At 36.8% G+C, this 22,170-nt stretch overlaps 2 protein-coding genes and 1 long non-coding RNA gene across 3 annotated transcripts in view; 1 reads left to right on the top strand and 2 right to left on the bottom strand.

Annotated features, from left to right (window-relative positions):
• The window catches only part of LOC135170262 (hemicentin-1-like), a 145,791-nt gene extending 134,296 nt beyond the window's left edge, over positions 1–11,495 (bottom strand). Inside the window, exons 1-2 of the mRNA XM_064135943.1 lie at positions 10,839–11,495; positions 9,906–10,161 (exon numbers count right to left, since the gene is read on the bottom strand). Coding sequence (XP_063992013.1) covers positions 9,906–9,987 — 82 coding nt within the window. The 5' untranslated portion in view covers positions 9,988–10,161; positions 10,839–11,495. The remainder of the gene's footprint in view (positions 1–9,905; positions 10,162–10,838) is intronic.
• Positions 11,496–11,660: 165 nt separating this feature from the next.
• On the top strand, positions 11,661–14,303 carry LOC135170268 (uncharacterized). The gene is made up of 2 exons (XR_010300347.1): positions 11,661–12,166; positions 14,022–14,303. It is a non-coding gene; the product is annotated as an uncharacterized LOC135170268 (long non-coding RNA).
• On the bottom strand, positions 13,168–16,726 carry LOC135170267 (ecdysteroid-regulated 16 kDa protein-like). The gene is made up of 3 exons (XM_064135948.1): positions 16,490–16,726; positions 14,082–14,383; positions 13,168–13,336 (listed from the first exon to the last, which is right to left on the bottom strand). The coding sequence occupies exons 1-3, from the start codon at positions 16,575–16,577 to the stop codon at positions 13,253–13,255; spliced, it is 474 nt and encodes a 157-aa protein (XP_063992018.1). The 5' UTR covers positions 16,578–16,726; the 3' UTR covers positions 13,168–13,252.
• Positions 16,727–22,170: the final 5,444 nt, after the last annotated feature.

The raw sequence follows: 22,170 nt of genomic DNA on the forward strand, positions 1-22,170 counted from the left end.
TCAAGCCCCCGAGGCTTCCGCTGGCAATATCTGCCAGCCGGATTTCGGAGGCCTTCATTCGTTCAGCCCCCAGGAGAGTTTCACCCCGAAAGAGAGAAAAAAAAAAAATCGACTGACTGTATACAGCCTACCCCAACTATTCCGGACATCCCCCCCCCCCCACCACTCACCCCCAACTCAGATTACAGTGCATGTCCGGTGTATCAGATACTCGATGAATGCTACAAATTTTTTTCTTCCTGTTATTTTCTTTTTTTCACTTTTTTGTTTATTCAAACACAGGGATACAGTTGGAATCTATCTGAAAATGATGTGAATTGTATCATATTCAGGGCAGGAAGTGCAGTTCCTGATGAATTCTGAATGTACGAAATTCTTTTTGAGATTGAAGGCATCTCTAGTTGTAGTTTTATTTATTTATTTTTTAAATCACTTTTTTAAGTAAATCTTTTCGTATTCATGAAAACGAGTGGAATAGGGCTGGGAGTCAAAAAGTTTGTGAGAAACATTGGAAAACCGAAACACGTAAGCCGTCGACGGTGACGTTGATAAATATATGTCTCGAGTATGCCGAATATGCTGATGAAAAAGGATAAAATAGGGTGAACATACGATGAATAAAAAATAAATAAATATTAAGGTAACTTATCGTACAGTTAACTTTGTAAAGAGCAAATTTACTGATGAGAAAAGGGCTCGAGGTGGATAATTAATCGAGTTAGATGGAGGATGACTCTTGAGGGTTCGACTTACGAAGACACGAGAAAGTTACACCTCGATGAACCCAACAAATCGAATAATTGAAAAATTAGAAAATCAAGAATACGAACAATATAAATATAGAAATGTACTGGATCAGTAATTCAAGTCATTGACAACTGCCAACAAATCCCCTAAAATCGCATTCAACATCACTCTCCACCGAATTACTGACGAATAATTCAGTAAAATGTGAATCCTCCACCGCCATTTATCCAACGAATGAACACCCGATACGTGAAATTATTAATGAATTGTTATCAAAGCTGATGAACAGCTGAATGAAAATATTCAAGTGTTATTTTCTCCTCTCTGAAAATACCACTCAATTATTAAAAATTCAATGATCAAATTCCCATCAATCAAACTAACAAAATTTATTCTCGTTAACTGATACTTTTAAATGCATCGTGAAACTCTTCAGTAAGAATGAAACTCATAAAGTTTGATATTTGCGGATACGTATCACTAACTCACCACTTCTCCCTCCACTTGATCTCGACAAATCCGTGAACTAGTTAAAACTTTCAGATATGATACAACTCAAATAAGATTCCCGAGAAGGATGATTGAAGATATTCCCCAGCTGGGTTATGGGATTCCAAGGGATGGTAGAGATGGAAGGGTTGAACGAGGCATTTGAGTTCACTATCAGTCCACCTCTCTCCCCCCCCCCTTCCTCCCCTCCTCACCCTCCACCACCTCCACCACCCGGTTAACCGCAGTGACGTATTGCTGCCATAAATAATCCACCTAATTGCCTGTTCTCCATCAACATAGTTTGATTAATTACTGATGGTTTATCCATCAAATAATGAAGTTCCTAAAATCCCATGAAATATCAGTTCCCTAAATCTCAATTATCCAGATATCAAATTAAATTGAAGAATGATTAACCAAAAGCTTCTCATGTTTTTTCTTTTTTTTTTTTCCAATATTGATCGTAGTGACCCAGTCTTCCAGAAGGTTTGATTAATGTTGAAAGAATGAAAGGAGAGGAAATAAGAGAAGTTGAGGGGATGAGAATTGATACCGGCCGTTAATTACGCAAAAAGGACAGACATAAAGACCGAGTGGGGATAGATGAAGGGGTGGAGGTGAGGGACTTCCAGGGTGGACTGGTTTGACTTAATCCAGGATTTGCTGTAGACGGTGAAAATCTACCAAGCCAAAACGACGAAGCAGGTGCAGACGCCATTACAACTACCGTATCTCAGGATATCTTTATGAAAATCTCCCCCTTCTCCCTCCTTATTCACCAATGCACATGTAAAAGTACATGACTCTTGATCAAGACTGCATAATTATGTAGCTGAAGAAGGGAATAGTGTACGAGGGAAAATATCAGTGTTTATCTCAGAGCATCTTCATGTTGCAGTGGAATGTTTACACTTTCTTCAACAATTAAGCATCAAGAGGATATCTCCCTTGCTGTTGTAATAATTTACACAGTAATTTGATGGTTACATTTCATTATCAACATTGGGAGTTGAATGCATTGGTGATGATGAATAAATGAAAATAACTCAGGAATGTAAAGATAGATTTGTGGGTTATGAGCAGTTGATGTAGTGGGAGACATCCACAGGATCTCATTCATACAATCTGATTATGTATTAATAGATTTCTATAAACGGTTTTGCATTGACATATTCGATCAATATGAAGGAAAAATAGTGAAGACAATTATAGTCTTATTCGTTGAGACTGATATCAAGACTGGTATCCTCCATCATACAATAAATAAATTGAAGTTCATGTGACGATAATCGAATCATTTGGAATATCAACTGACTTCACACCATGATCGATGGTCTAAATGATGGTTTAGTCTAAAATAGGTGGACCGCCATTCACCATTGATCACGTATGAATTTGTGTTTAATCAAGTCCCTATCTACAAACTGTAATTGGTGAATTGTCGGTGTTCCCTTAGATAATCCAATTTTCTCCTCCCAGCAAAGCTCAAAATTGAATTAATGAAGTCACAGGGACACACGGTGGGAAAAAGCTATTTTTGACAACGATAGTTTACCGGATAGAGGACACTATTCTCTTATCAATTTACAAAATCGCTAAATCTCCTGATAAATAATATCGTTCTCAGACGAAGGGAAAAAAAATCTTCTAAATAGGATGAGCTTTTCCCTGTTCCAGCAGCATTGTTTAACTTTCTCAGAATAAAAAATTATGTTCTCTACATGAATTCCTGCAGCTTACGATATATCTAGAATAAATATTTTTATCAAAAGGTTGATAACATGAAATTATGTACTTTCTGAATTTTCTGGACTAGCGAAAAAATAATGAAAACTTTGTATCGTTTTCAGGGAAATATGTCAACGTCAAATCTGGCGTCAAAACCCAAAATACAGCTTATTGAGAATTTCCGTTAATTCTTGTTGATTTTTGGCGTACGTTATTTTGCGATTGTTCCTCTATGAGATGTAATTTCAAACTGAACGGAATACCGCCCCCCCCCATCCACCCCTCGATCCATAGAAATTGACCTTCCGGCGATGTCCGACTGAGCTTTCATCGTGCGATGCAAATTACCCCATATCCAACACCCTTTCCTCCTCCACCTGTACTTTCCACTGACGGATTTGACAATCCCCTTCGTCACAACCCCATCACGACCCTTCACATCCCCCCCACTAATTCGTAATTGATTTACAAACAAATTTAGAATGAAAAAGCAAGAAATTTTTGGCAGAAAATGACTTCCCATATTCCTCCTGAATTTTATCAGACATTTCCGATACCTGGAATGTCCTCCAAAGCTCTCGAATTGTCTAAAATTTCGATAGATGACCCTGGCCCCCCAAGTGATCTGGCCATCATAAAAAAAAGGCGGATTCAGTTCCCGAATTTCAAATAAATCGAGCAATCGATCTATTTGGAGCAAAAATTTTTATTTTCCTGTGTAAATTACTTTACCACTTGCACTTAAATTACGAATTCCGTATTCGTGGATTTGTGGGGATATAGTCACTCGCACGACACTTCCCACTCACAGCTGTATTCAGAACAATGGACGAGAGTCCGGATGTCCACTGCCATTATACACCTAGTGCGCCTATGACATCGTAGCCATGAATTATGCAGCGTAATGTAGACGGATATTCCAGTCTGGCAGAAGGACGATTTCTAGTTTGAGTTCCCCCTTGTATTCACTACCTTCTGGACAATTGGATGATGGTGGGGCTACCGTATGTTTTGAGGATACAATCCATTCAGACTTTGTGCAAAATTTTGATAAGTGTCGGGTTTATTCGTTTAAGATCGTTCCCAACAGCCAAAAATGTGGTTAAGAGTGAAACCAAACATGATATCATAAATTTAGAATTATCTTTACCATTAAATAAAACGAGATAAGTCACCTTTGACTTGAAAAAATGGAGTTACATATACTTTGGTTAGCTATTAACAAATGAATATTTTTTTTAATGGAATAGATCCAAAGCCAACCAAATCCTTTTGTTAATCATAATTAATCCTTTCTATCAGTGTATGTTCGCAAACGATTATTATCCCCTTCCACGTTCTACTTTAAGGGAGTGGACCATCCACAAAGGGGATTGTTATCACAAAAAGCATGACAATAAACCTTATCTACGTCTGACGAGGTCGACCCCAAAAGGCTTTTCGTAAAGTTTGTATTGATCGGTTAAACTCGGTAGAATTTTCCATAAGAGGAACACTAAACTTCGCGTGAAGAGGGTGCTATATTTTTTAAACTTTTTTATTACTTTGGTTTTAATCACTGAATAACAGTGTTGATTGATGAACTTTTACCCGTGATTTTTATGCATCGAAACTAGAGGATTTTTCGTGATCGAATTGAGTTTCAAGAAAAATTATTTGAGAAATCGAGAATCGTCTTTAATTTATTTTTAAAAATCTAGAGAATCATTTTTTTTTCAATGTTTAAAATTTTTTTTTAGTCCTTTTAAAAACCAATTTCCGGAAACTTCAAATTTGTATTCCATTCCCCTCTTCAAAGCGAAAGAAAAACAAAATCCGGAATTAAATTGCATACGTCCGCAAAATCGTAGAAGCTCTTTGTTAATTCGTTCCCTCATTTCATTCATTCATTCATTTTTATCTCAGCCACAAGCAAATACTAAATAAAATGCACGTAATGTACGTATACCTCATTCATACGCAAATAGAGGAAAACTTGTGATTGAGTGGACCCACGAGACTGATGGTAATATCTATTCCATAATACGTTTTGAAACTCCCAGTTATAGCAAATAGCAACTGGCTGTTGTGGTGCGTTATGAATTCGTATTGCAATAAAAATTAACAAAAAAAGTATTGCACTCAAAGGAGTTTAAATCCCTGGGAAATGTGTATTCATACGATTGCTAGAAGTATCAAGACTTCAATGGTTTCCACGAAATATTTTATTTAAAAAATGAGATAAAAATTTCACAAACACAAATTCAGTTTCAAATGAAGAACTAAATAATCGAAAATTAATCCAAATTTACATGCAGTAATTTGCAAGATGAAGAACCAAAAAATGTAAAGCCAGTTCCATTATTATAATTAAATTAAATTAAAAATTCCACGTGAATTGTTCGTTTAATAATTGCTGTATTATTCGAAAATTAAATTTTCCCATTTATTTATTCAACCCACCACTCCTACTGCAGTTAATTAAAACCATTCAAGTGAATTGATGAAAAACTACAAAAATATATTTATGACAATATCTCCCTCGATTAATCGCCTATCGATATTCTCTCTGGCCTCCACAAAATGAGGCACCGAAACAAGCCCTCATGGAGATCGAAATAAGCATTGGAGACTAGAACTGAATCGTAATATAGACAGAAAGTGGAGTGGAAATGCGCACAAATCTCAGAGAAGAGCTGACTATTCTAGAGAGAATAAGGAGGACCAAGAGAAAACCACGATAGAGAATCGGTTCGTTAAACTCTTAGAGGCAAAGACGAGCCATCGAGGCGTACAATTTGTTCATGTAACAAAGTTGTGAAAAAAAAAAACATATCCCTTCATTATTTCCTGGACTACAGTTATTGTTGAATCAACGATTAATTAATTCAGTGAGCACTGTCTAATAGTTAGGAACTTTATCAAGAGTCATCGAATGATATTGAAAATTTTCTGTAGCCACGAAGGCAACGGTAGAATAAAAATTATTTTCATAATTAGTCATTTCTAAAAACACCTGGTTAATGTACCATTAACTCCCCAGAATGTAAATTTGAACAATTACCCCACTTCCTTTGGATAATAATAAACTCCCTAAACACCTCATTATAATTTTAAAAAGGTCGAACCAGTACTGCAAAAAGCTCTTACATTATCTCAATCTCAGAGGGTAAATTTTACTGCCCACCCTGAAGAGCCCAACAGGAAATTAATAAATTCTTAACAAGATGGGAATAATGTGTTGAGGGTCGATACACAATATCGAAGCCCCACGTAACCAGTTAAACTTCCTAAAAAAAAAAAGTACATTCCGATTTTTTAAAATAATTTTACTAATTAGATGTATTCACTCATTTAGAAAATCGACTTACTTTTTAATTTTGAGGATAATTTATCACTGACAACACAGACAACAGACTATCCCATGTCACTAAAAACGATTTTAGGACCAACGTACTTTGCACTAATCCCTCCCTGGTAATTCCTCTAGACATTACTCTGTAGTTTGGTTATTGTTCACTAGTACTAAAAGCTACTATACGAAAGCCTGACTCCACTCTGGCCAATATTCTCCACCGCAACGGACCCTGTTATCAAACTGAAGTGAGCCATCAAGCTCATGAAAAGGAATTATACTAAAAAAATGTCTAAACACTTCTGCAGATGCGTCATCAAATGACTTTGTTATAGTGCACCATTTCCGCAATATACCCAGCAAATCCATCCATTTACAATTCAGCAAAAAAGGTAGAGTGAAAAATCCACTCCATCAATTCATCAAAAATTTGTTCAAGATAAAAACCAAAGCAATGTAAAATAACAAAAAAAAAATTATTTGAAAACGAATAGTAGAAAGCACTGGAATTCAAAATATTCAAGCTCTCGTATCATAAGCGGACATCTACGAGTATTCATAGATCTGAAGACCCTCTCTTTCCCATCCTCCAACTTTTCTCCTTGTAATTCCACTAAACACTATCCTTGAGCCTCGTTGTAACCATCAGAAAGACAAGCTGATATATATTACACTACTCATTCTACCCAGCTAACCCCAACTGAACTGATGCTATCATCTCTTCAAAATAAAAAAAACCGAGTTAGATCTGAGACAATGATACTAAGCAAGAAGTTACTGATATGTCCGGGACCATTACCATAAATGTAATACAAACAGACGAAAGAAACCAGAAACTACACTATCAATTCATCAGAAATTATTCGTAGATAGAAGCACCAGAACCCCAAGTGTTCCTCCTGTAGCATCATCAGTAGACATCGATAAACTTTGATAGATCTGATGGCTCACTCCTCCACATCCACCAAGCCTTGGACTCTACTCACTCTACCCAATTTCAACAAATTCAATTGATGTTAATCACATCAAATTAAAAAAGGAGAATGAGATTTAAATATGGAAGAACTTCCTGATATGATTAAACATCATTTCATCAATTCATCAACAATTCTTTCAAGACAAAAACCATATTACAATTGTGTCTTCTCCCAAATCATCAGGAGTCACCTACGAAAATTCATAGATCTTCTGTGTGTCCTCCACGTCCACTGGACCACCCTCTTCCTTCCAATTCCAATAAACATTGATCTTCATCTTCGTCCCCACCAGAAATAAACGCTAGTATAAATTACCTCCCTCTTCCCCCCAGCTCAATTGCATCTATCATTATTTCAAAATAGAAATCCAGATTAGGATTTGAACTAGCAACAAAAAAAATCTGCTGATGTACCAATAGAAATCACCACTACTACAAACAGACAAAAAGACCAAATACCCCATCAATTCATCAAAAATTCTTCAACGACAAAAGCACCATAACTCCCCATGTTCTTCCCCTGAAATTATCAGTGGAGATACACGAACATTCATAGATCTGAAGAGCCTCTTCAGTTCCTCCACTAACCCTCCTCCTACTACCTCAACTGGACACTGTTCTTCAGCCTCGTTGCACTCCCCCAGAAGTAAAAGCTACTGCATACTGGCTCGTTCACTCCACCCAACTTTTCCCCAACTCCACTTGAGGATGGCTGCATCCCTTGTTACGAGCTGGTCATTCTCTCGAAACTATGTTATACCCAATACAACTGACCCTTTACATTTTCCTAATGTATGCTACTATTGGACAAGCTCATTAACGATTATGGTACCTACCCCCTTCAGCTTACAACTGACTGACTCAAATATTTGTTAATACCACAAGAGTATTTCAGTCTATTTTCATTCTCGCCTACTTAACGTGATAAATTGAAAACTTTGTAAAGATTAAATCTAATATTACAGATAATACATCTGGCTGAGTCCAGATGATGTAACAGAATCGGATGTTCAAACTTTTAAGGTAGAAAATTCGATCAGAAACAGAGAATTCTCTTTTGAACGTCAAAAGTTTTCTCACAGTTGAGTTAATGGATGAAGAATGATGAGTAAATTTAATATTCATCATGAAAAATAGACAGTGCTTGGAAGCCTAGGTCTCGAGTCACTGAATGATGAACGATGCCAACGAAGTTTCAGTGAATCGATCAATAAACACATTTACCACACACTGTATCATGCTAGGCTTTAACTCCAAACTGGATAAGTAAACGAATAGTTATATGAGATCCAATCAGTTTCACGGATTGATCGATTTCATTGCTGTTGGTTTTGTTCGGATCATTTAATTCCTGGATAAGGGGAGATCTGAACTATTGAAAACGTGTGAAAAAAATTTACTGGATAATCCTAGTGAATTTATCAGGATTTATTACGATTTTCCAATTTTATAGAGAATATTTTAAATATTTTTGAGGATTTTTTTCCATTAAAATAGCAAAATCAAAATCAAAATTCAATGAAAATCCCCCACAACTTATATAGACTCCCGAAAGAATTTCCTGACGAATTCTCCAATTTTTTTTTATTGATTTTCCTCCTACGTTATCAATGTAGAACGAATTGTTGTGGCGCAGTACTGGCCCAATTTTTTTTTCTACCCATTGTAACGAAGAACGAACACTTCTATGTGGCTTCACGATTTTTTATCTCCAGTTTGTCATTAAGACTTCTAGTTCGGTCGCGAGGTACCTTGCAATTGCGATTGCGATTGGTCATGAATTTTTATGACGTCCTACCAGGAGACGATTGAACTAGTGCAGTGGTAATGGCATTGGATACTTGGGGAAATTAATGATCGTCATTATTTGATTCGGCTGAATATAGATCAACATTGGTGGTGAAAACAACCTCTTGAAGAAGATAATTCGCAATATTCTAACGACGAACTGAATAATAACTATTTCCCTCAATCAATGTGATTAATAAATATCTGAATTCAATAATTATCTTTCGAAATATATTTTAATGGAGAAATCACGTTTTTTGGCTCCCCCTTGTCTCAAATATAATGATTTCTGGTTTTCGCATAGATTTTACCATATTTTTTCATTCAACCCAAATATTTGCAAAGACAGTACGACATGTAAAATCCGTCCAATCCTTCTGTATTTTTTTTCACAAAAAATTTTTTTCAAACGCACATGTATCTGTGCCAGTAATATTTGTTTGCAATTCAAATAATATCTCCACAGAAAATGTTTGATTTTTTCTGACACATTTTCCCGTTTGTTTTTCACCCATGAGTGATGAATTAACAAGGGAGAGGACACGCACCAGAGCCTCGACACGTATACTTATATATTATCAAAGTCGATCTTTAATTCTATTTCGCCTCTTCGGTGATCAGAAGGGCGATTAAACGTACGTAATTTCTCAAATATCTTCAGAAAAAAACTTTTGAATTTCAGGATAATCATGACTAATTTTCCGAGCCGTGTCACCGTTTTTCAAAGACGTATCTCCAATCTTTGAAAATTTATCCCCAAATTTTGTGATAAAAATCACAAAAAAAACTATATTCTGCGTAAAAAAAATCATGCAAAACTCTGGTGATAACTTGACTCACCAATAGTTTCCCTCGGTGTTATCCCAATGGCAGCATAGGCAGCCAAGTTCATCATCCCGATGACAATCACAACACTCCACATTTTTCACTAATTTCTTTTATAAAATCACTCGTCTGCGATGAATCAACACTTACTTCACGTAATCCACATGCTTCAATCAACTGGCTACAATCTCAGATATTAATTTTGTCCTCCATCAGCAGATCTGATTAATCGCACTCAATCACCAGAAACACTACTACCAGCGTGAACTACCTACACCAAATTTAATCTATAAAAACCCCTTAACATATTTTAATCATTAATCAATTGACCTATTGTCAAATTCCACAAGTCCCACACGATATTTACATTCGAGTCGACATTACCCGAATCTTCAACCGTCCAATTATCATTAACTTCCGTCTAAATTCGGTGCTTACACTCAGAAAGATCAAGAACAATGTCTCCAGCATCATCACCAATCACTACCACCAGCAAACACTGAGGTCTAGGGCCGCCAAGTCCGAAGCACAAAATTTAATCTTCGAAAATCCCCACCCAATTCTTTAATTGTTTATTCACTAACCTATTGTCAAATCCCACACGACATTTACATTCGAGCCGCCATGATACGATACTTCAACAGTCCAATTATCATCAACTTTCGTCCATATTTAGTACTCACATTCAGAAACATCAAGGACAATGTCTCCAGCATCATCACCAATCACCACCACCACCAGCAATCACTGAAGCCTAGACTGCCCAAGTCCGAAGCACACAACTGAATCTGTGAAGACCACTACCCAACTGTTCAATTGTTAATTAAACCTATTGACAAATACCACACGACATGACACCAAACTTCAACAGTCCAATTCCCATAAATTTCCGTGGCAATTCAATATTCGCATTCAGAAGAATAAAGGACAATGTCTCCAGCATCTTACCCAACCACCACCACCAGCAATCACTGAAGACTGAGGTGACACAACCACTGTGACAAAATCATCCCTGTCTGTGGGCTATCCATCGCAGGAAGGAGCTGTTACCGCCATAACGAGTGCACCGCCTGCGACAACAGCTTTTTTATTATATTCTTTGTCCTTCCTTCTTCTTCAGCCGATACTTTTGTTCACGTCGGAAGCAGTTGGCCACTGGAGAGATGAAAGATGATACCCTATCACATCTATTTATTATTCACAACGCGATACACTGATTTTCACCGATCACTCGTCACTTCGACCTCTCACGAAAACAATTTTCCCGGAATCTGAGCGAACAGGCACGCGACGCCGAAACAAAGGGAGAACTACTTGAGTCAGTCAGTGTCCAATTACGCATCAATTTCTTACTGATTAAATTCTCCCACTGAAACTGGAACACGTAATGTTTTTTGTCTTTAATTACGAATTTTTTACACCGTAATTTACCTTTTTCATCTCCGAGATTTTTATATTCTTTGTGCTATTTATTTGAGGCTGGGATTTTCTCTTATTATTTTTAATTATGCGAAATTTAATGGAGTTCTCCGCTCCGGGGAATTTTAATACGTGTATTACCGACGCGGGAGAGCGACTCAACAGTACGCGTGATCCACGGCCGGCGTCGGACGGCACACTGACGACGAAACAGGGCAACCGACGCGGCGACAATCGCGCACCCTCGAACCCTCTAGTCCCTTTCTGCGGAACGTAATGCCGGTAATGTACACCTTGTACTGATAATATTTAATTTATTACGAATCCCGGGATTATCCGACGCCTCCTTTCCTCCAAAAATTATTATTATTGTTTAATGGTCGCCATCGAGATGGTCACGTGACCCTTTGGACTGCGTAATTTCTCCAATTACAACCAGCATGGCGTTTTTATTTTTATGAAAGCCAATGTTCAAGGTGTGAACACCATAACTGCGCATTACAATTTTGACTTTATTTTAACTTGGCTTTTAACGCGTTATTTAGTCTCTAATTAGATCATTCAGTCGGTCACGTGACCAGTATGGTGGACCCCCCGCGAGTGGACTGTTGGCGATGTCGCGTCAGAAATTAATTATTCGTCTTATCGGCTTTTTACGGGTGATCGTGAGTCCATAAAATTAATTTATTAAACCAGTGAAACTCATTTGGATTCGAGTGATTCAGTTCTACGAACTCAAATCGATAAATTCCTGTCCTCGAACAATGAATATCATACGCGGGAAGGTAAACACTGGCGCGACGACACTGGAGTCTTCGGGAACAAAACAAAGGAAGGAACGGGAGTAGTGTCTAAATGTACGTATCTCGATTCGTGAAATATTACACACAGAGTGATAATATTATATCGGATAATGTTGCGACGAAAATTGTGATTTTTTTTTTGCAAAAAATTTTTTGTCGTTGGAATTGATGAACCACAATTCTAACCTCGTGTTTTTCGGATAAATTGCAGTTTTTGGGTCTCATAAGGTACAATAATTTATCCCATAGAGCAATAAAGGTATTATTGTTATTATTATTGGGAGATAATCAGCTGCTGGTGTGGATTAGTTAAGAATCTCGGTGAATAGACGACATTGATAGATATATTTCGAGTGAAAATGAATACAGCGAGCTTTCAATTAGATTTCATTAATAATAAGAGGATTATCGCTCCGAATAGGAATTAATTGTAGTGCTCTTTCGTGTTCCTCTCTTAACTTGATAAATTTTCAATTTATTTTCTCATTCTGATGATTACTTTCACGTGAATTGTGGAGATATTTCTCTGTTGACGGAGCTGTCATATAGACCATTTAATAATTATGAAGAGAATAAGCAATTAATTTAGAGACTTTCGTACTTTGATGGATAACAGTTGTGGAAAAGTGAAAGCTAAATTTGTTCTGAAATTCTGTTGAAATGAGATTTTTAATTTTTTATTAATATGTATATGGGGATATGCATTTCACCTATGTATATTAATAGGTAAATATGTATATTATATATATATTCATTAATCATAGTATGTTTTAAGCTTTTGCATAAAAAATAATGAACTGCAATTTCTCTAAAGATCCTAAAAAGTCTCACCTTTCATAAAATCTGGTTTTGTAATCTAGCAAACCTGAAAAATCGTGAAATTATCTCACGATCATCGTACCTTCTGTTGTTTCTTGTCACATTGATAAACAAATCCTCATAAATAAGTCTTATGAAATAAAAGGGTGACCCCAGGGGTTTTGCTGCGAGATGACGCCACTTGTCGGAATAAATCTTGTCAGGGAGATTTAAAAAAAAAATTCAAGACTGATTCATAAATCGAAAGTAAAAAGAGACTTTTATTACTTAATTTATGAATATAATCGTCCTTAGAACGACAGGAAAAATTAAATGGTATTTTTAACGAATGATTTTTGCTGGAATTTCGAAACACGTGAGTGGCACATTGTTTTCCAGCAGTGCCCAGGCAACGACCAGGTCGACCTGCAATTAAAGTAAAAATAATTAATAATCACGTCTGTAAATAAACAATTGAAATTTTTAAATACAATATAAACAAAGTGAACAAGCGCGGGAGCATTTAAAGTCCAAATATTTTTGTGAGATTAAGATTAAAATTTAGTTTATCACACGGAATGATATTTTTTTAATGCAAATTAAATTCAATTGACAGTAATTATCAGTATCAAGGGTGACGTTCCATTATTCCACTCAGTAATGAGTCATAACTAATGAGGCAATTATCGGTATGAAATACTGAAAACGTAACTCGTAGTGAATCTATACTTCAGTGGTACATTCTACTTAATGCATTCATTCTGACACAACACGCGCATCGTGATCGCGTGAGTTTCCAGACAATACCATTACTGCATATATCGGTACTTCCTGGTGAACTGCTAGTGCACTGATTATTGAAACGACACAAACAAATTCACGCTCCATTCAAATGACAAAACTTAATAACGATGCTGTAACGAGTAGATAGCTTGATACTAGACAAGTGCAATTATTGCTGGTAAATGTAATTATCTCGGTGTAGTTGTTTTTAAAAATTTTGTCAAAAAATCGGTATTTGTACGAACCAGAGATCTGGACAAATCCTATCACTAACATCACCTGACGATAACGTGAGTCATAATTGAATTGTTTTTGTCTGTTAATATAGGTATGGCAATTTCCTGAGGTCAATCTTCACGGAAATTGATTTCGAGAAAATGAGTCTTACCGTGGGGTAAAAATTAAGAACAGGAAATCCATTTTTATAATAATACTGGGTGCCTGCTTTGAGTGGACATCCAGGTTTTCCATCGGCATCGAAAATATTTGGGCATGCGTCAGTGCCATCGACTCCAACGAATGGCAGAGGTACTCCCAATAGTGTTGCATGGACAGATGTGGTAAGTTTTTCAACATTTTTCTCGGGAACAAATTGTTGAACCAGTTCCACCCTAGTCCCACGCTTTAATAGGCATGGTGGCTGTTCGCATTTTGTTATTACGATGGACTTGATAGTATCGAAGCTTCCACCTAGAAAATAAAAAAATGAATTGCCAAGATAAGATTGAGAGTCACAGAAACGTCAACTGAGAGAGTCTATTAATGTCCCTAGGGACTGAACTCCTCGCCAGACTATACGCGAAGAAAAACCGAATTCCTCTGTCGTTTAAAATTCGGATTTCCCTCGGAATTATCATTTTTCACCAGACGATAAAGCAATTTCGCAGGCGTTCCATTTCCCCTTAAAGATTATTACACGCTAATAACACTAGTGACAACTATTATCCATCCTGTCTCCTTGATCAATTGCGTAACTAATTTTTTTCACAGAGATGTTTCCACTTGTAATTTCATATTCCCAAGGATTTTACTCCATTCTTGATGTTGAACTATGATTTTACGTGGATTACGCTTCTCTACAAACATTTACATACGAATACAACTGTTTATTCGCAAGACAATGAGTTAACGCAGAATTATGAGTTCATTTAACGATCGAAGTTCTGACTTTTCGTACATAGAGAGAAAAATATAATTTTGCAAATGAAAAATATTCTTCTTACAAGAATTTAAAGCGGATTTTCCAATGAAAATTTCGGGCATTTGTTTGTCCAAAACAAATATAAATGGAAAAATTATATTTCCTTCAGTGCAGTTAATATCTGAATCTCATCTGTTGGAGGAGCACTAGACTTATTTCTCTATCTGCTCTCTACTTCATTAAACCGCGAATAGTGATTAACATATTTTCTCAAGGGAAGGAACACAGACTTAATTATTCATAGTAAAAAAAATCTGACAAATAAAATACAACTGGACTGGTGACTTTCAGACTCAATTGATACGATTTATCATAGAGATAATGGAGTGGATCACCTTGAACTTGTTGGTGGCTGTCTCTCTATTCGATCTTGAGACTGTCAGCTATTTATACTTTCAGAAACTCGATTTATTAAGTCCCAAAGAGCGGAACAGGATTTTTAATCCACCAGTGCAGTTGGTTTAGTTTGTCAAATTTGATAAATCTTTCTTAATTTAATTTAAGACGAATGCCATTCGCTCCAATGAAAATAAAGAAGAAAAGAATGTAAAACATTCCAGCTATTCACTAGTTTAATAAACCCGAGCTTTGTAATCCGCTAGAATTCTTTAACACGTACCTGGGGAATTCTTTCTACAACAATAATTCAACCATATTAACCCTAAACAAAACCGTCATGCAATACACGCGAGTTTGCTACTATCAAGACAGCCACTCAGTTTCTATATTTTCCTTCTCCCTGATTCACTTTGCCCATGGTTCCATAACGATGTATGGTAATTAACGTGCCTCCATGGGCAATTTACGTGCAAAATAAGAGCCGGTGGGATGCCGAGGTCGGTAATTGCAAGTAATGACTCAGGAATTACCAGCGGTGGCAGTTTCAGGTCGTCATTCAGTCGATTTTCATTGACAAGACATTTCAATTAAGTGAGAGTAAAAAACAATTTTGGTAGATATTTAAGCTCTTTTTGAAAATTCTTCAGCAACACAATTTTCCCGATGGCTAATATCTCTCCCATGAAGGTGCCCTCAAAGAGGCCCAGTCCTGATAAGCAAGACTCGGCCCAGGGGCCCTTTATCACTGAACCAGACGTTCAGGGCCCTTCCCACATGGAGTCCGAATTCCAGTCACTATTTGGATTATCTAACCCGTGTTATCAGAAGTTAGGAATCCGATGACTTTATCGTTAAAACAAATGACATAATGATTATGATTATTATCGATAGAAACTCATGCGTTTTGTCATGCGGTAAGTTTTTATGGACCATAACATTGGATTCTGGGAAAAATGAACCAGCACAAAAATAGACAAAGGCGAATATTCTAAATTGGATGGGTTGAAAAATGTTTTTGATGTGCAGAGGAAAGTTTTTGGTCTGTTTATAAACATTACAGGCATAAAACAAAATTTTTGGCAGTCAAAAAGCACTTAAGAACTTATTCTCGGTCCACTTTTTATTTCTTTGCAATTTTCTGAGAAAATGGTGGACGTAATCGACATAAACAAATATACCGTTGTGAACTTTTAGCATTGGGGGAAATATAGTATTGGGGGATATTAATTTCCGCACCAAAAAAATATTAAACTCACCATTTTTGCACTTGAGAACATCCGTTGACTCTCCAAAAGTCACAAAACACAGGACAGTTGTAAATAGAATAGCCGTTTTTCCAAACATCTCAGTGAAAGTTTTAGTGCCTTCTGAGGAGTAGAACTGCAGTGTAATTATTTTCGTTCCGTACAAACAGACTTTCACGTGATCACTGTCCGGCAGAGCGGCTGTCCCGGTCGCTTGAACCTTCGACTACTGGAAGGAGGATGATGCACATGAATAGTGGGTCTTAAATACTCTGTGGACAAGTCTAGATGTTGACAATCTTGAGGGAGGGGGAAGATCGGCGTAACGTCTTTGTTGAGCACAGCATGACCTTTCTAATTCCAGGGGCACGTGGATTTATCACTTCCTAATGTGAGACGATGTGATCGTCAATACATTTATCAATAAAAATAAGGCAATTAGGCAACATAATTCCAATTTCCCATTTCGAAATGGAACAATTTTGCTGGTTGTCAGTGTTGGACAAGGAATTTGCACCGCATCCATTCCTCGGTTCATTATTCATTGATTGATTTTACAACCGGATACGATGTGTCAAAGTGGTCCCTATCAATTCAAATTCAATATTTTAATCTTCAAAATTTTGGAACTATGAACCAGCGCTGAAGTTAAACATTTCAGGGTGAAACTTCAGTTTCTAGTTTAATGGCTTTGAGGAAATATTGACACAGGCACTTTGCTTTAAACGTGTTTAAACTTATTCTACTCTGACCGTTGACCCAGTCTCCAGTGTCGTATTTGCTTAGCACCGTAGAAGTGATTTTCTGTCACTCGGTGTATTGTAGTGACGTTGAACAAGGAAATCAGATAAATTCAATGGGACAGTGAGGGACAGGGAGAACAGTGAATCGCCGAGTGATTAATTTCTTCAATAATTTCGGGATTTATTTTTCTCTGTTTATTCTGGTGATTATCCGTGGATATTTGTGGTACTCACCATCGGATTATTTCCCGTAAGGGACTTGCAATATTTTTATGGTGAATATATTATCCTATGATTGTTGCTGTCAAACCCCCCGCCAGGAGCGCGAATGTCACGCGTGCGCAGAATGAGAAATTACGAGCGGTAGATAAACGAAGCAGGAATTTGTAATTATTTCTCTGCATATCGAGGACCTTCATCACAGCATTCACGTGAAAATTGTTGGGATAACGTAAATTTCTCGCTTTATTCGTTTTAATCGATGATAAGCCCTTGTTTGGAAGAACAATTGTGGGGTAAATTGAGAGGATTTTTGTTTATTTTTAGCTCTTATTTTTTTTTCATTTTATGAGCTGATTTTGGCGGACGAATTCGAGTAACGGTGGATGGTTCAGTGGTTTCAAATTTGTTGAAAGCTGTTCTCGAACGTTATCCGGATTATTTGGGGATTATGTGGGATGAATTTTCGGTTTTTAGTTCTGCGCAGAAAAATATGTTTTTGAATTATCAGAAATTTTTCAAAATATCTACCCATCTCTCAATCTATTCTGCTTTCATCTCTTGATTAGAGAATTGCTCATTGATCTTCATATCCGGTGAAGATAGAGAAATGTTGGCTCAGCAATCGAGGTCATCATCAGTCACCCTTGATATCTACTCGGATAATGAACCCAGCGACATTGAATATTGATAATTTTACTCGTTGCGTAGTATCCCCACGTTCCAATTCTCGACTTCATTAAATTGAGGAAGAGGAGGAGAAAAATCTGCAAATTTAACAGCGAAGGTTGTGCAAAGCCAAGCGACAATTAATCTCGAACAAAGGCTTCAACACATTCATTTATTTTCTTATTCACTAAATTCACAGTTGGCGGGGTAATAAATCGGAAATTAAAGTATTTTTCGTAGAACTCATACGAATGAGAGGGAAAGTTTTCTGTTAATTTCCGCAGCATTGTTACCTTCCAATTGTCCCAGCGGTCATCTTAATTTCCGCTCGGTTACGATGAAATTTTCAGTGGGAGAGATATCGCGAGATTAAATTGTTCTAATGAACACTGAAGAAATGAATATTAAATTAATATTGTAGGGGTGGTGTCTTGGGCCAGGCAATATCTGATACATCCGTATCGCTCCGGTGGGAGTTCAATAATTTGAGCTTAAACTTTGAAAGCCGGTGGAAAATTGTGAACCGAGGTCGATAAAGTTTTACCTGTTTATGTTGTGAACGTTTTGGTACTTCAATCGTATCTCGTGTCGGATAATTTAACGAACGCATTAAACATGATTAATTAATCCTACTAAGGAGAGCTATTCATGACATCGAGTCTGATAAATAGCGAGTTTCATTTTACCTCGGTCGATTCAGTCAGTTTTCTCGGTTAAGTTGCAGAAATAAAAAATGTCAAGTTAATTTATGTTTCGTATAAACATTATAGCATCGTCACTTAATGCAAAGATTGTCATCGTATGAGAAAGTAACGCTTTTATGATGCTCCCATCCTTGAGATAACTGTAAACTTCCGTCGCAATTTGGGTGATATTTCCCACAAATGTTACAATTTCGCGATTCCTTATCTCACAACTTCGTTTGCACGTGATGAAGTCACGAAAAAATTAAATAAAAAAATTGACTTCATCTTATTTTGTGTGGGGGCCATCAATGATAATGTTCACTGACATTATCATAAATAGATAGATTTTATAATTTTGATTTCGAAACTGCGGGGACAGTCCCTCGATGGTTAGTCGAGAAGAGAAACGGTTGTACTAAGATTAGACGCAGGGTGATACTAAGGGTTATAGAGATCAAACTTGGGGAGAGTTCCCACCACAAAAGTGCGGTCGAGTCCCATAAATCGTGCGATATAACCCATTAAAATAAAAACTGACGAGAGTGTGCGTGAAAATTGAGGTTGAGGACGTAAACTAGATAACGTGTTCTATAAATTGAGATTTGGGGAGTGTTACCAAATACTTGGTTGCATCAACGAAACCATTTGCCCCTCCACCGGCGTGAGAAAATGTAGTGATTGGATTAATAATATTTATTAGACAACGAGCTCATTTATATCGAAAAATGTCCTGCTCAACTATAGATAAAATAGAAAATAGTGAAATGGTGGGAATTGTTTACCGACAGCAAATTGGTCATTACCATCAGTGAATTCTATGACCTCTCGTCGACAAATTACTGATATCTCGCAGAGGAAGTACTGAATAAATCACGTGGTAAAAATCCTTGTTCCAAATAATTTAATAATTATTACTTGTTTATCGCTTGAAAATACTCAGTCTTACCTTGAACATGGAGAGACCAACAATTTTATGATTTTTTTGAAGAGCCATCAATTTTATTCGAATTTATATAATTTACCCTCGTCGAAGGGACTTACGAGAAAGAATTGAAACTTCTTTCTTATTTTTAATGAATATATTTTCAAAAAATCGCATAAAGCAGCTAAATATCTTGTCGATTATTGGCAAGTGACGATCCTACCTCATGTGGAAATTCTTCAATCGGTAAATATTCTAACAAAGAATTATTACCACTTGCCGATACCCCTCGCCTCCCTCTCTTACCGACCGTCCCTCCACGGTAACATCTACTGTGCAAAAAGTGGAGTTTATGAGACTTAAAAAAGACCCATTCACTGTTAGATTTTTTTTCAATTCACGAGACATAGAAATCTCTGTCCTGAATGTTGCATATATTTCCTCAAATTCCTAATTTCCATTTCCCTGAAACTTCCTCCAACTGAAATAGCCCAAGATTTGAAAACTTTTCACCCGGGATAGAATAAAAAGTTTTTAGAAAATTTGTGCCTTATATTTCTTTTTATGAGTAACCATAAACTCGACTTATCCAGAAATCCAAGAAAGGATTTGAGTGGATGTAGTACAATATATACACCCCCCCTCTCTCCAGTCTTGGGGAATCGTTTCCACCTTGGTGACTACCATAACTTTTAGCACATAGCAAGATAAGCGCACAAGAGCAAGTCTAACATTTACTCAACGTGGTATTTTCGGATATCAGAGACTTCGGTGGAATAGTATAATACCGGATGAAACCATTTGCAGTTGTTCGAGCGATACTTGTGAAATAATATTTGAGGGGCCAAGCTACTCTCCTTCACCGACAGTTCAAAGATACTTCTGATAGTTTCACCAATTGCATTCACATTTTCTTGGAGTCGTGGGTAGCTCGGTTAGCCTAATAAATTCATAAAATGCGGTATTATCCGATAAAACTAGCTGTCACCCTCGAGACACTGAGAATCGTTGAATAAACATGACTGGTAGATGATAAAGGGGCGAACAAAAATATTCAAAGTACTTCAACTATCGTAATAATAATGGTAATATTTTTGGGTGAAAATGCAAATGTTCAGCTGTTGGAAAATTCTTCGAATAATCATTTGTAATCTCAATATTTAATCTCATGAATTATTTATGCTGTTACTTGTTTAGGTAAAAAACTTCTGGTCCTGAAATATGTGATTTAACATTGATCCGTTCATTCAATCATAAACTGCGAAAATTTCACAGAATCCCCCCAAATTTTACTCAAAATCTTCAGACTTTTCCTCGGAAATTTCTAAATATCTTACCTGCCCTCTCATTCTAATTACTTTTGTATGGAACAGTTTGTGAATTGCCTAGAAATATTGGGCAATCTTCATAAAAACTTCTCTCCGCTCATATTCCGGGATTCGGGGTATTTTTTTTAATTCCGGAAACATCCCCAGGGGTTTGTCAATTCGTTGCAAATTATCCATTGTATTCTGTTGATGTTTGTGGGTTGTGACGTTCCATCAGAAGCTTTGAATTGTTAATGAAAGTGAATTCATCACTGAACAACAACCTGAAAATATAAAAAAAACATCCAAAGTAATACCCATCGATTCACCCCCTCCATTAATCCGAACGCATTTCTTTTATTGATTGAAATTCGAGTAGACGAAATAGTTAATAGAATTGTTGATCTAAATTTGGTTGAGCTGATGTCCAGAAAAATGTAAAATTTGAGTTGCCTCACTGATGAAGGAATTTCCATTTTTTGACTTGAGACGAGAATGAAGGAGAGTCGAGAAGATATTTTGGCAAAGGTCATGATCGTCTAGGAATTTTCAAAATGAGGAGAAAACGTCCGGTAAAATTCTTCACAACTGGTATTTCCTCATCCGCTGCGTCTGGAAAATGTTTCCCCATAAATTCCAACTTAAATGAGATGTTGGAGACATAGCTTGACAGGCTAGAACAAGACTTGAAGGGAAAGAGGAAGAAAGGGAGGGAATAGAAGCTGTAAAACTACCCCGTGACCCCCGAGCTTTCCGGAGAAAGTGAGGGACTGCGGACTAGGCTCAAAGGTTTTTTATTACGCGAGAGGAAAAATCTGGGTTCAGGGGGACGTGAAGATTTTATTGGACTTAATGGAGACTAATCGGAGGTCAGCAGAGAGCTGCCATTGAGACCTTGGACATCTAGTCTCCTCCTCTTCAGCTTAAAATGCCTAAAAGTCCCACACAAATTGTCCGAAAAAATGCGAATTATGTTGAACAAATTCAAAAATATAACATGAAAAACTACTGAAAGCACAATAGTATTGCCAGACAAAGCATTCGCAATAAATTAGAGGCTTCCTATAATGTTCTGGTCACCAAGCTGATTATTAAGCTGACTCGGAGCTTCTCTCCTCGAAATGAGTGTCTCGGCAATTTTAAATTT

This window comes from Diachasmimorpha longicaudata, chromosome 16 (genome assembly GCF_034640455.1).
Source record: "Diachasmimorpha longicaudata isolate KC_UGA_2023 chromosome 16, iyDiaLong2, whole genome shotgun sequence".
Lineage (NCBI taxonomy): Eukaryota > Metazoa > Arthropoda > Insecta > Hymenoptera > Braconidae > Diachasmimorpha > Diachasmimorpha longicaudata.

What these genes read in the sequence shown, in the direction of transcription:
- LOC135170267 (XM_064135948.1), bottom strand. Translation starts at nt 16,577, where the DNA reads ATGTTTGGAAAAACGGCTATTCTATTTACAACTGTCCTGTGTTTTGTG. An exon ending in TGTTCTCAAGTGCAAAAATG is followed by an intron (nt 14,384 to 16,489) that starts GTGAGTTTAATA and finishes TTTATTTTCTAG; the next exon opens with GTGGAAGCTTCGATACTATC. An exon ending in TTCTTAATTTTTACCCCACG is followed by an intron (nt 13,337 to 14,081) that starts GTAAGACTCATT and finishes CTTTAATTGCAG; the next exon opens with GTCGACCTGGTCGTTGCCTG.